Here is a 15,712-nt window from a genome sequence, read left to right as displayed (position 1 = left end):
GCTTCATAAGTTTGGCGACCACTGCTGTGGATTATTCGAGGTATACTCGAGGACTTAGTCGAGGTATACAAGTGTGAGGTTTCCTCCAGTCTCACACGTACATATTCATTACATAGATAATGGACAAAATAATTGAAATACTTTTGAAACTAGAATCTTCGTGTACCAATACGGTGCTGGACCACATTTAGCACACAATACAGCTTGAATTCTTGTAGGAATATACGTACCGACATATAAGTCCTGAATTGTGGTTAATAAAATTTGATGCTATTTTTGTTCATACATAACAATCCCCAGGTAAGGTAGAGACAATAATGTAAATCGACACCGAACCTGATTTTCCAAATTAGCTCACAAACGCTTGATGTTGGGGCCTGGGGTTGGGCGGTCCAAGCAAGGTGCTAAGCCTTTTCGGCATGTGAAAATCAAGGTTCGACAGAAATAGTGGAGGAGGCATTATCATCGTGAATATAGCATCGCTGTCCGGAAATAACATTTATATTACATTTACCCAAGATTGCTCCATACATTTCTGTTGTTATTCGGCCGTGCAAATGTAACATGAAAGACTGCTGAATATCATAACCGACTACAATAAGGTCAGCTTCATGCTTGGTAGTCGAGCGAAAATTGTCTATATCGTATTTTTCATTCGATGTTCGTCACACAAATGCACGTTCATTAGTGCAGAAGAGACTAAAGATCGACTTGTTCGAGCAAACGACATGTGACAGTCCTCTCACTTTCAAGTTTTATAATTGTTGCTCCATTCATGTCACCTTTAAGCATATTCTGATCTGTCAGTAGTAGCTTCCCATGAATATCTATTTTATGGAGTTCTCTGCCCATTGTTTAAATTGACACTGGAGTGTGTAGTTGCTTGTTTATTCTGTAGTGTCTTTTACGACTGTTGTTTTCTTCTGTGACGTCACTATTGCTTCAGTATCTGACTGTCCATATAGTGCGGCTTTTTTTTTTTTTTTTTTTTAATTAGTGTGCTTAGCAGACTCTGTTCTACCGTGTAGTATGTTGTATATCATAATTTTATATCTACTGTGTATCACACCAAATAAAATCACTGTTTTAGCCACATAAGTATGCATTTTGTCGCAGATAGAGGGGCACCAACAACCAGCGTAATTTGATACTCAGTAAGATCTGATACATTGTTCATTCCTCACAAGAGCACAGGGTCGACTACAGCATTATCTCCCGCTACGATTGGTTCATATTCCACACTCTTTCCAACAAACAATAGAAGGTTGAATGAGCTAGCGTTTCAGTACAGTCTAGCACATTGAAAATATGTCACAGATTTGCCAGAAGTTTTCACTACTTTGTCCACTATGTGTAAAATTTATATATAAGTAAAATACTAACACCATATTTTTCCCCTTCTAATCTTCTTAATATACATAGATAAGTAATCAGATAACTTTATATTTGCTAGTTGGTATTTACTTTAGTAATTATTGAAATATTGAAATATTTATAGATTTTATTTACTTCGAGATTATACTAAAAACAGATTTTTCCATTTCTCGTTTCCTAGTTTTCGTCAGATATAAAATTAAAACTTGGAAGTATAGTAAGAATTTCCTGTTAAACTCACCTCTTCTATTATTAGTGTAGAAATTATACACCTAAATGCTGCCGGCATTTATCTACCGAATATCCCTCGATTTCCCCCCAAAATTTCGAAACAAGTGCATTCTTCAGTGTGGAGGGTAAAGATGGAATGAAATCTCTGAGCATAACAGTCTTGGAATTTTATTTCATACTTAAAAAAAATGAACTCTGGAATGTCTGAAGAAAAAACGAACGTTGTGAAAGTGATCATATCTATCTATCTATCTATCTTCGATTTCAAGACCAAAAAACGTTTTAACTATCCTTCTTTCTTTTTCTGGGAAGTGAGATACTTCAGTTATTAGCGTCTTATATCTACTTTAAATTTTTGTAAAACTGTCGTCATTAGATGTTTATTTATTGACGTTGAAGCAGAAAGATTTTAAGAGTCAAGATTGGTGTGTTATATTTGTACTGTTGTAGGCATCACAAAATATTGAAATATTTACTTTAAGCAAAATATAAAACATCGCAGAAAGTTTAATAATAATAATAATTTGACCAGACCTACTTCTAGATAATAGACAAACGAGGATAATTCGTTGCCTCGCAGCCTAACATCCCTTTCAACATTGAAGTTGAATGAGATGTTTTCATATAAGAATGTACTATCCGACTATCCACGAAATCTGGAAGAATACTGAGTAGCGGGGAAAAAAAGGTACCAGCAAAGAAACTAATTAAGGGCTCCTTACACTAAGAAAAGTTCAAGTTGGTGCGGTCGTGACAAGTTACAGGTTACATGAAGATAGAATGTATGGATTAAAATAATATGAATTTTCTCTTCCGAGATGGTAAGATTAAGTTAGGCCTATTAGTCTGCGATAAATTAATTCAAATAATTTCACATGCAGATAAATTGTCATCTCATAATTGACCAATTTTCAGCAGATGTAAGGGTAACATGTCATAATGTAAAGAATCTGTCAGTAAGCTGATTTAATACATAAAAGTAATCTAAATATGTAATTAAATACCTTTAAATTTGTTTCAACTTCAGGCACAGTTGGTAGACTATGAAGTATGCAGAAGACGACGTAGGGAAGCATATATCCAAGACCCAGCTTTGGCGTACACCACGGAAACACGTGAGAAGCTAGTGATTGACCGTAATTGCAATGCAAATGTAGTGAATTTAGATAAGTTGGAAAACGAAGTAGACAAATCTCCAAAGAAACGTCGTACCGAACGACGTGAAGAGAAGTGCACCGAAGAGAAAAAGGTTGATAAACGGGACGGACTGAAACAAGGTGAAGAGGACGGTGAAGTGGACTATGAGGGTGATGCTGTGATGGCAGTGAATGTAGGGTCGAAAGTTGATGGGGAAAATCAAAATAGGAAAGCTTTTGGTAGACTGCGTGTGGGACAAGAAGAAGCTCAAGAAGATGGAGAAGCGAACCCAGAATTACCAAGTCCAAGACTCAGGGAAGCTACGACAGAACCAGATGGATCCTATTATTCATACGAGGCCACCAAAGCAGGTAACTATATATGTACTTCTATTACACAAGTTACATCCTTTATCACAGTTTTTATTTTGTTATAAATAGTGAAACGTTATGGTTAAAAGTATACCAGGTGGAAAGTTTAAATATATATTGTAAGGAAAGTACAAAGTGATAAAATACGAGTCACATTATCACAGAAATAAATATGTACGGGATGTTGTTGATTAAAGTAAAGATTTATAGTAAGAATTGTTCATGATGATATACTAAAATAATTTTAATAAAGATTGGCGTATGTTTAGTTCAGGTTCACTAGAATATTCGGTTAATACGGTAAACAAGTTCACCAAGACACTTATAATTCCAGATTATTTTTTATTAATCGACAGCATTATATAGCTTGGGCTGCTATACTCTTGTTTTACACACTTGTAGCAGAGTGTACAGTATTACTGGCATAATCTTCTAAATCCAGATATTCCCTCTTATCGGTTTATACCATCATAAAGTAACTAGAACAAGCAGAATATCAACGATACTGGAAATTTGTCAGTTGCAATGTTTGAGCACTTCTAACTCAATACTTAACCTTCAACAAATGTACAGTCTTCGAAAAATAGCATATTGTATATGCAAATTGTGTAGACAATGTGTTACTTTCTTTTGTGATTGATTATCCAGTTGACAGTAAAATTGTATCATCCCCCTCCCCATTTATATTCCCTTCAGTAATTTCGGGATGAATATACGAATTTCAGTGTATTTTTTTGGAACACAATTCCGTGTCTCCTACAGAAAACCATACCCATATTTTTCAATTCCAGTACATATTTGATTGATCGATTTCTTGTGATCTAATGTTTTGCGTACTAAATTAACAAGTGAACTTCCTTATCAAAGCTTACTAGCTGAGAAAAAATAATAAGAAAAAAACTAAATTTTAAGTAAATTTTGAAATATCTAGTTAGAAACATTTATATTGTAATAAATAGCAGCACATGTTTAACTCAGGTTAAAACAAATAGAGTAGACTCGATTTGCGACCTAGTTCAAAAAAATGTCTCCTAAATAAAATGACTAATATATTTTTTTAACAAGGCGTTGCACGTGGGCATCTGTTACGATCCTGCCATATACCGTGTGCAAAACACAACTTGCGAACAGAAGCTGTATCAAGGGATTATAAAAATATAAAAACTATAAGTTTTGACTCTTTTGTCTTTTCACATTTTTTGTAATAATTTGTTAATAAACAGTAAAGTATGTTTAAATCTTCTTTTAAATAGGCCTAGGTTTTAGATATGTTTTATTTTAAAACTGTATGTATTCGTAGTGTACGGTGTACATAATTTTTTTCCCTCTGCAATTAAGTTGAACACTGTAAAATTTATCTTAAAATCTGTGCAATAATTTTATTTTTAGATTTTCTTTTTCTGTAACGCAATTTTTAAAACGTACAGTATAATACACAACAAACATTTGTAAAGTATTAGGCTGTACTAAGAGGTCAGAAAATATGAATAAGACAGGTTTTGGTGGAGCAAGATGTGAGCTATTATAGAACTTCCACCACGTTAGGCTGAATAGTCGGAAGTCTACTGTATACTGTTAATTTAGCTTAGAAGAGAATCTTAGTGTATAATTCAAGTAAGAGAGTCAACTGGAGTAATTTTGGCAATTCAGATATTTTAACTGTGTAAACATGTGCTGCAACTAAAGAAAATAGTGTAGTTAAATGTTCTATAAATGAATTTTAAATACTGCATACATATTGTGTTGCTGTGCACAAATGTATCATTATTAGGCTAATTCAAATCCCGTAACTGAGGTTTTGTAGTGTTTATCGTGGTCTCATATTCTCTTTGCTTTATATCATTCTAGCAATCATTGGATTCTCATTCACTTACATTTATTATCCGTCCCCTTTAATACATATGATAATTGTAGTTAATTAAACTTCAATATTTAAATTATCGAGATTTTAAATCGAGTTTCCTTTTATGGAAATAGGTTTTTCGTGTGGCCCATGCTACAGTAAATTTCATTATTATTATTGCACACTTATCATTAAAAATATTTCAATGTATCTAATTCATTAAAGTAATTTAGTTACCGATGTAAATTTTTGACACAGCTGTATCCTAATTTTCTTCTGTCTTTTTTCATGCAGACTCCTTCATAGTAATAACTCCGAACCTGTTCATATCCTAGTTTCCTTCTTCATAGAGTAATGTGTATATAAGAATTAAATCCGCTTCCACGGTACTTATCTTGCATACAGTACCATCTGAATTGGACATGTTAAGGCCTTAACGTATATTGAAACTTCTGATCATTTGGGTATGAAACCCTTAATGATAAGATTATAAGATTTTTTTGTTTAACTAATTGTTTTGTTTAAACCTGCCTTTGTCAAAATTAATTAATGCTCATTTTATTTCTTTGTACACTGTTTCGATGGAAGTCGTATATATAATATGTGTGTGTATAGATAAGTGTATATTGTATGCAATAGAGCAGTTAAATACATACGCACAGCACATATAACCGTGAATTTCAGTTCTGTGTGAAATTTTATGTCAGAGTATGTCTTTTCGTCCTACCAGGTAGTCCATACTTAGGGCGAGTAGTGTTTATGGATAGTAACAGGAGTAAGTACCTATTCATAGTTCAGATGCAGCATGTGAATTACATATTTTATACTCAACTGTCGCTTGCAGGGCACAGCAGCTTGTGATTGATAAAGATATAATTTAAATGTTGAATGCACACCAATATTGATAGTTCAATGCAATTTTCATTGTATAGATGTTTTTAAACAAGAATTCCAAAGTAAATATGTTACTAATTTCTCTGGTGTTCGAAAATAGGCGAAAAATTTGTTACTGTATACCAAAATATGAAAATCAAAATATGCAGACGTAATAAAGTATCGTGCTTGAAGTTAGTTCTATTTGAATAACCGAAGGGATAGGCCGAGAATAGTAGGATTGTATAAAATTGAGTCTAAGCGAACTGTATTATAACAGTGAATTGACTTGGCAGAAGACGTGTGTTGGGTTCTTAAAAACAATTCTAAATGTTACTATAAGTAGGCAAGCTTTAACTTCGCAGAAAGAGAACTGTACCACCTGCATCTGCCACTTTGTAATCGCTGATGTTCACATCACGTTTCTGCTGCACCGAAATATGTCTATTGTGCGGCTCGTGCGGTTATATTTCACTGGCTAGCTTATTCTGGCTGTTTAGGTTTATACCTAATACATCTGATTCCACCTTTGGAGTGGAATTCTTTTGACTTAATTAAGAATCAAACATATAATGCTTAACAAGACAACAAGCGAAACATTGGCGATTTCTTCGTAGACACTAGTTTTTTCACACGTGGAAGCCAAGCAATCTTGACACTTTTCAGAATCTGTTTCTGATCTTAACATCAAAATAGTCTGCACAGTACCTCTCGTAGCATTCCTCGGTTGCTTCCACCTCCTTTGTATTATCAGTTGTTGAATCTCTCTCTCTATAATTGTAGTATTTTTACTGCTGGAATTCTAAAATTTGAGCATAATTCAGTGCTAGTCAGGTTTTTCATGTCATGCACTATAGCCTTCCATATGGATTTACAGGCTATACGCGAAGCTTCTTGCTGAATTCTTAGAAATAATCGTAAAAGCATATAGTAAAGAAGTAGAAACTTTCCTAAAGGAGTAGTGTACCACCATGTCAGGAGACAATATCTAAAGGCTCCAAAAATGCTGTTACTTACACATGATCAAATAGTCTTAATCTTATTAGTTTATCTTACAGACTAAATCAACTTTTATTTATTTTTTATTTCATATAGATTTCATTTTTCACGTCTTTAAGCATTAACTATTTATCATTATTCTACGTATTTTAACAATCAACAACTGATCACACCAGATCTACACATTACTCACACTACATGAAATTACCGACGTATCAAGTCATCTCTTACAGAACTTCTATAATCGGAACATATTTACCAACTGTTATACTAATAATTACCATTTATTATCTTTAACTTCTTAATGAGCAGTATTACCGTTAGCCGTCTCTTGTAGTATCAGTGTAACTTCGCACTAAAAACTTATGATTCCCTGTTTTGAGGAAGTTTTGTTTCTACGGTGATAAGCCCTGTATCACTGTAGATTAAGTAAGTTATTAATAAAATCGATTATATTTCATGTCAATAAGTAGGAAATTCGAATTGTTATTGTATGTATGTCATTTAGTGTCTTGCAAATTAAATACAAAAGCATGGAATGCTCAAATATTCTCCAGCCAGCTGTGAATAAATTTTCCAATTAGAGATCACGAGCGAAATTCACATAATGGAGAAGATATTCTTTGTACATACTGATTTACGATTAATAATAATGATCAATATTGGTGTGCTTTGTTAAATATTTTGCTTTACTTGTAAACACTGAATAAAAGAGTAATTTAGCTCTTACACCTTTTTTGTGTTTCATTATGCAATGTTCACACGTTATACACATCAAAGTGTGCTTTACTTCACGTTTTCACCATCACATTTTGGATTATTATCACAAATATTTTTCATTATTAACGTATTTCTAGTTTTCGTTTAAAATATAAACATAAATCTAATGTATAATAAGTAATCACGTATGCACCGTTCATTGTGTTTAGATTTACACTTACTTTTCATGTTGTTATAAGAACTAAAATTGTTAATTACTGTTGATCGTGAATACCACAAACAGAAGTGAACAGTCTGTGAAATTAAGTTGTTTCGCAACTAAAAGTTATTTTAAAAAGTAATTCCTAAATTTGTATTTTGTTAATATGACAAACACGAACTCATAATTAACTAATATCTGTCAGTCAATAAAGTGATATTTTAATCATATTATTTATATATCCGACTGAACATAAAAAGTAACTAAATTTAAAATGCTGTATATGCTTTCGGTTTCAAGGTACATCTAATTAAGATATCAAAACTGGGATGTGTGGCATGCTCGTGTAATGTAGGATTCTTGAAAGCAAGATACTGTTTCGATCTCTGTTCGAATCTCGGGGTGGTTCGGATCTCGCTTAAAGAGGAGGTCCTATTTTTATAATCTCTTTGTTACCTAAAAAGTAAAGCAAAAGCGATACCAATTAGATAAGAAAAATTTCTCAGTGCTACAGTTAAGACTCCAAAGGTTTTTTGGTGGTTGGTTTCAAGTTTAGCGTCCGTACCAGCATCGAGACCATATGAGACATGGACCTTCAGCTTAATGTGGAATCCGAACCATGTGAGCTCCTATTGGCAATTGAACCCAGGACTCCTGATATTTTCAAAACATCAGTCTCAACATCATTTATAATTTCCTAATTAATAAGTTGAATTATTATACTTATTTTTTACTATACAGAAATCATAATAATAAACTATTTAAAAAATATATATATTAAAAGAATCGTCTTAGATAAATGATACTTAACATAAGTAATTGAAAATGCATTGTTATCAGTCAGACTTGGAGCATTAGTCGAATCCAAGACAGAAATTTACTGGCAGATCATTTCGTAGGAAGTAAAGTGAAAAAAATTAATAAATAAAAAATAAAGAGATGACATAGTCGGTAAGGCGAACCTACCAGCCGATCCACCTGAATTTGATCTCCAATGAGAATGGGATGTATTTCTTGGTCGGCCGAAGCGTGAACAGACTACATTATTGTGTGTGTACCGTAATCAAGGAAATATGGACCTTAACCTCACACTGTCTGTGTAACGTTTCGCGTACAAGGTGTGTCTTTATCTTTTCACTTACATAACAGGGTTCCTAGACAGAAAAATCTTCGATATTGTTAGATTTCCAGCTTCAGGAATCTTTCTTTAATTGTGAAAAGTCGTGTTGCAATTCCAAGTTTAAGATTCAATTGACACATTGAAACCCAAGCTCAAGGTAGACCCGGGTGGCGTAAAGTCACACTGAAGTTATTGATATTCAGATTTATTTCTTATTTGTTAGGATATCCCTGAAAAACTTACTTTCAGAATATACATGTTTTTACTCGTAGTCATTACATTTGTTCCTTAAATGATTTAAAATATGCCTAAGAACTCAGGGTTTCAATTCCTGACTAGTGAATAAACATCTCGGTCTCAAAGGTTAATTCCAAAAATTACATTAAAAACTTCTTTAACAAGAAATTCATATATAGATTTTCGTTTTGTTACGCTATGATTCTTTTGCAGATAATGATAGAATACACAAAAAACATAACACTGTTGAAGTTGCGGAGTAAAAATATATAAAACATTATGGTAAACTAAAATCAATGAAACAGTTCTGGTTAATTGTTTTGTGTTTAAGTTCAGCATCAAAGGTAACAATTTTTTTTTTTTTTTTTTTTTAACTTGTAAATAGTGTAAATTCAGTTATTGTTACTAACTTAACCACGAGTGCTAGCTTATAAGTTAGTTATTGCTGGGAATAGTTATGGTATATACTGGTTTGCCAGGTCGTGGTGATGCAGGATCTCAGACTGTGGGAACGTCTCCTGTGGAGCGAGTGGAAAGGGAACCTCTGAAGGAGCGCAAGGAACATCGAGTGAGACGATTCCACTCAGCAAGTCGCACAAAGTACCACAAGGATCAGTCAATAACACAATTCGCGATGATTGACGATGACAATGTTTCAGCGTTACAGCAGGTGACGAGAGGAGGAGGCGGTAAGTAGATTGTGTCTTTTTGTTTCATTTATTATCACTGTAATGTTCATTTGCAGACAATATGCTATGTCCGTTTTCGAATATATATCAATTTCAATAAAATGAAAGTGACACATTTCATCACAACGTGTTTATTCGTTGAAAAATGTTTACTAGAGATAGCTGAGGGGAGCTCAATGGCTCAGTGGTAGAGCGCTTACCTCTGGTGCGTGGGTTCCCTGGTTCGAATCGCGACTAAATAAGTTTATGATGGACATAATAGTGTCTATAGGTTTTCTCGGGGCACTTTCGTTTCTTCCCACATTCGCATTCCACCAATTCTTTCATAATCATTCGCTTCCCTTAATCATAATCTCCCTTAGCCTAAAGGGCATAATTGTGGGACGTTAAACTGAAGGATATTTTGTAGAGATAGCTGAGTATACAAGTAGTATACGTGTCACTTCTATTCAAGCAGAATAAAAACTATCAGATGAATCAAACTGACAATGAACGGCATGCTTTTTAACGTCCTAAAAATTCGTTTATCTCGATGTGATATCTGTGGACACTATTGCAGTTAAACAAAACTTAATCGCTAACGCTCTCGCCTTCGGTGCGAGCGGTCCCGGGATTGATTCCCGGTGGGGTCACTCGGTCAAAAAAGTATAACACGCTTTTTCAGGCCAGCCACCCTAAATGAGATTTTCCTTAGTTTTCCTCATTCACACCAGGTAAATGCCGGTATGGTACCTAACTTACAGGTCCCAGGCCACTTCCTTCCCTAATCCTTTCGTCCTTCCCTTTCCCCGGATTGTGCTCGCCGAGGGACGTCATCCCTCAAATCATGACGGGCTAAATGGCCTTAGATGCCGAAAGCTCAGAAATCTAAATCCTAACCTTAAACAGAAATTAAACCTTAAGAGTTTGGGCTCTATATCATTAACCATATAGTATACTACCGTCTTGCTAGTGTCATAATAAAAAGCTTGATCAGGGATAGTTCAATATAATCTTCTCTTAATAGTTGGCCTGGTTATCGTGTAGCACAAATTTTCAGGTTTACGAACAATTCCTGTTTCTCGATTTTGTCGAAAATACGCATGAGGATTTACATTTATCTATATCATTTCGTTTAGCTCAATAGGAACTATAAATTGGCACATGTCTCATCTTTGGACAAGTCTTTTTCTTGAACGCTAATAACATTGTATAATTACTTCTATAATAATAGCAAATGTTAAAGGAAGAAATCATTGGACACATTATTATTAGATAATCGTACATATGCAATTTACAGGGGAAAAAAGTAAAAGAAGGAAAGAGAAAATTATTTTCTTGGACGTAACCAAGTATCTGCAATTAATCCTTACCTTTGCCTTACTTGCTTCCATAATTTATAAATTTTACTGTGAGCTCTTAAATGCTTTTTTTATTTCGTACTTTTCATTGTACTGAGCAAACTCTTATACAAGTAACGTTAGTGAATTACCTCTGGAGCTATGCCATACTACATACTTGTTCACATTCATTAAAAGAAATTTGTTTTTTCACCACTTTCAATTCCCAATGCAATGATTATATATCCCATACTTGTAGCTATCCAAAGTTACCAAAAGAAACTCTTACTCAGGGTGTCTACTGATACTGGAAATACTTGAATTACACTGGAATTTAATTTTGATACTGGAAATACTGGAATTTTAATCCACATACTGGAAAAATCATGAAACTGGTAATTTGTCAACAATACTTTTTTTGTAATTGTTTTAAAAGTTTTAGAAACAATTTTGTATCCACTGAGATTGTAAATTTTTCCAAAGCAAGAGTTGTATACATTTTGTAATTAGACATTTAAAGCAATGGGTGGAGTGGAAGGCTGTGAGGGGAGTTGGGAGGTCCCGTAAAAAACGTTAAAAATCATTGTATTTAAAAAATCAAGACTAACTAAATTTATTAAAAATAACATATTCTTTTGATGGTAAAACAATTACAAACCTGAAATCATCAAGAGTGTGATTATTCCTAAAGAACTTTAAAAAATCATTATATTAGGTACTTGAATTTCGCTGATAGTTACACTGAATATACTGGAATTCTGAAAATGAAACTAGTAGACACCCTGTTACTCTTTCAATATCCAATCGTACTTATGCATTTTTGCTATTCAAAATTATAATAGACAAAGAATAGAAGGAATAAGGCATAATATTAGATGTACTATATCTAGATGCTCGTTTAGAGTTTTTGTAATTCTTAATATTTTCTGTCAGCTATTTTGTTCATCGTCAAGTACCTTCTGTAAAATGGGTCTAAGTTAAAGATTGTGTGGTTGTAATTAAAGCCCGGAATTAATGGCAAAATGCCATAAGTGCCATTATTGCAATTTTCATGGTATTTTCAGGAAAAGTGCAATTTCACATTTTAGAAGCAATTCGTTGCTATTGTCACATGTTTTCTCTTCCAGTACTCTGTATTTACTCGTGAATGACAGCATACCACAGATCTGAGTCTCACTTATCTGGCCAAGCGATCTTGGTGTCTGATAATAACTGGTCTATTCCCGTTGGAATGTGACAAGTGGAGGGGCGGGGATGCTAGTGCGTATTCAGTTCTTGGAATTTTGAAGCGTTGTTCGGTTCTTGGAATGACAAACGAAGATGCTTACTTTCAAGAAGTAGCCAGGTGGGCAGTTATTGTGAATCTTAGGCATGCGTGATACAGAACTGGTATTTATGTGCGTTTCAGTATTTCAAGATTCCGAAAGTTGGTCTTTCTAGGCAACAGAAGTTGGATACATTTGTGAGTTCGGGCGTACTTTGTTTTCAACAGACGGTTCTGTACTGTTTTGTAAGTTATGTGAAACTATGGTTTCCGCTGAAAAGCGTTATTTTGTAACACACCATATAAACACTGCAAAACACAACTCTGCAAGAACACGCAATCAGCTGGTGAAAAGGTTCAAAATCATCTTGGAACAGTCACGAATCCTGCTTCGCGTACTAACAGTTTCGCGAATGATCTGTGTGAAGCTCTAATTAACGCAGACATTCCTTTATGGAAGTTGAAAATATTTCCTTTAGAAACTTTCTCGAGAAATACACAAAACAAAAAGTTCCAAGTGAATCATCTTTGAGAAAAACTTACGTTGATAGCATGTACAGCAGAACTATTGACGATATTCGTAAAAGTGTTTCTGACAAAAATATATGGATTTCAATTGATTAAACTTTCGATATTCTAGAACGTTCCATTGCCAGCGTTGTAATTGGAACTTTAGGAGGGGAAGAAGGCACACAAATATTTTTGATTGCATCAGGAGTTCTGGAAAAAGTAAATGGCACGGCAATTGCACAGGTTTTTACAAAATCGCTGAGTATTTTATGGCCAGAATGTGTAAAAGACGATAAGGTCCTTCTTTTTGTCACAGACGGAGCTGCATACATGAAAAATGCAGCAAAAGCCCTTAAGGTTCCATTCCCACGTATGCTGCATGTCACCTGTCTGGCACACGCGCTACATAGAATTGCAGAGGAAGTTTCGTTCTCATTTTCCTGACGTTGACCTTCTTGTGTCAGATGTGAAAAAGGTATTTCTGAAAGCTCCCTCGCGAACAAGTGCGTTTGGCGAATTAGCCCCTGAACTTCCGCTTCCACCACAGCCTGTCTTAACGAGATGGGGTACATGGATTACAGCTGTTCTCTATTATGCTAACAACTTTGAACCCATTAAAAGAATCATTGATACTTTTGATGAGGATGATGCGTCTTCAATGAAGGTTGCTGCTCAAAGTTTGCTTACGAATAATTCCTTGAAAAAGGACTTAGTCTTCAGTGCAACACATTTTGCAAAGTTACCAGATTCTATTGCCAAGCTTAAAAAAAAAATCTCTAGTTCTCTGAAAATCTTCAATGATACTCTCAACGATCTGAGTGTTGTACCTGGTGACAAAGGCGAGTACATTCGGCGTGTGATCGTGTTGTAAGTGCTAATCCAGATTTGGGAAAATTGAAGGACATCGCTAGTGTTATGGAAGGTGATGCTGATACAACTGTTGACAGTGACATGGATCCTTCCCAAATTACATGTTTCAAATATGCTTCAGTGACATCTGTAGATGTGAAAAGATCATTTTCACATCTAAAACGAATTCTTTCTGATAGGAGACAAAATCTTTCCTTTGAAAATCTTAAAAAGATGTTAATAATTTCAGAGAACAAAAATATGAAAAACCTTTCGTAAGTGAAAATAAACTGCTAGTGTACTGTAAAATGACTTCAGTTTAGTATTTCTTGTGCTTTGAATGTGTGTGTGAATGTAACCGCGTGTGAATAAAATGTGATAGTGTTTTTAAGTTATTGTTTCATTGTTACTACTGAAGAATGGCGAATGAATTGTTAGATGTCCCTTCACGGGTTTCGCAAGTTCCCAGAATTTTAAGGGGTAAGTACAAAGTGCAAAATGAAACATTTTATTTGATTAGTAAACGAATTACAGCCTATTATAGCTTTTACATATTTTAGTATCTATTTTTTTCCCCAAAATTCGTGATTGCTTGTTTATTTTATTTTGTCATTTTACCTGCCATTTTTGGATATTTATTTTGCAATTTTGCCAGCCATTTTCGGGCTTTTATTTCGCCTTTAATTCCGGGCTTGAGTTGTAATACAGAAATTTTAATTAAAGAATAAATTCTGTCCCTTTTTCTTTACTCGTTTCCGGTTTAATGTAACTCATACCCTTTCCAGAGAAGGTATTATGAGATAGACATAGTAGTTGTCTAAAAGTGGTAGATGTTATAAAAAGTTCGAAGATTTAAGTGATACAACATATATGTGAACAAGTGTCAAAATAAATGAAGTAAACATTTGTTATCTATTTTTGTAATGGTACGTAATCTAATATTTTGGAAGTGGTTGGTTCATGTACAACATATTTATAATAATTACGTGAATTAAATTTTCTTTACGTCTTAGGATGTAGTTATTGTAAGAACCAACATCAATGAAAACTTTCTCTAAGATATGCTTTTGTTTACATTAAAGCATAGATACAGTATCACAGTTGTTGTGTAAATACGATACATCAACCATTTATATTTTTCATTTTCGAACAGTCACAGGGGGGAAGGTTCGTATTATGGTGATTAAAATCAAATTTAAAGGTTCAAACTGATTTACACATTTCATTATTTGTATTCTTATATGCCGAAAACATAATTTTGACTGAAATGTGTGTAGTGTTTCAAGTTTAATACATTTCAACAGAAAGAAATGTATTATTATTATTATTTATTTGTTTGTTGGTGTGAGTTATTTCTCAGTTTTTATCAGGGTTTACGCTAGAGATTTGAAATGTAGCATTTTTGGAAAAATCAGAAAAAATAGCATTCCTGAATTATTTTAGGATTTAATATTCAGTAGTAATAAATATTACTACTACAGCACTGGTAGTATTGTTTCATAATCTCTTTCCTCCCGTATAGTTTGCTGAAAATGAGGGTAAAGAAAACTACCCAATTTTTTGTGATAAGCTGACAAAATGTTAGCAAAATACGGTTCTCGAGTTGTGATAAATGAAATAAGTAGATTAAACCGCTTTTTTTTCTTTACCTCTTCAAATAAGAGTAGTATTTATTATTTTTTTTAAATGCATAAACGAATCTTCTTTTATATTTTGCTATTGAGAAAAAGTCCATGCTGCTTAAACATTGTTGAATTTTTCTCTGCTTTCTCAGGTAAGAATAGTTTTGAACACTGGGATTTTCTATAACCCAATACGTCATTGATGATCAATGTACTACTATTCATTTGTCTTTCTAAATGTAGGTGCGTAGATCGCTTATAATCGTCCATTGAAAACAACTGAATTGCAAACGCAAAACTAAAGATAGAAAGAGAAGTAACCCATGAGAACAATTTGCCCAGATGTAGGAATTCA

At 33.8% G+C, this 15,712-nt stretch overlaps 1 protein-coding gene across 1 annotated transcript in view; it reads left to right on the top strand.

Annotated features, from left to right (window-relative positions):
• Window positions 1-15,712, top strand: part of Asator (tau-tubulin kinase asator) — a 348,933-nt gene that overhangs the window by 264,558 nt on the left and 68,663 nt on the right. The window contains exons 10-11 of the mRNA XM_081728236.1: window positions 2,633-3,113; window positions 9,584-9,793. Of these exons, the coding sequence (XP_081584362.1) occupies window positions 2,633-3,113; window positions 9,584-9,793 (691 nt within the window). The remainder of the gene's footprint in view (window positions 1-2,632; window positions 3,114-9,583; window positions 9,794-15,712) is intronic.

Source organism: Thermobia domestica, chromosome 10, assembly GCF_964235325.1.
Source record: "Thermobia domestica chromosome 10, izTheDome1.hap1.1, whole genome shotgun sequence".
NCBI lineage: Eukaryota > Metazoa > Arthropoda > Insecta > Zygentoma > Lepismatidae > Thermobia > Thermobia domestica.
This window is presented reverse-complemented; position numbering and strand designations above follow the sequence as displayed.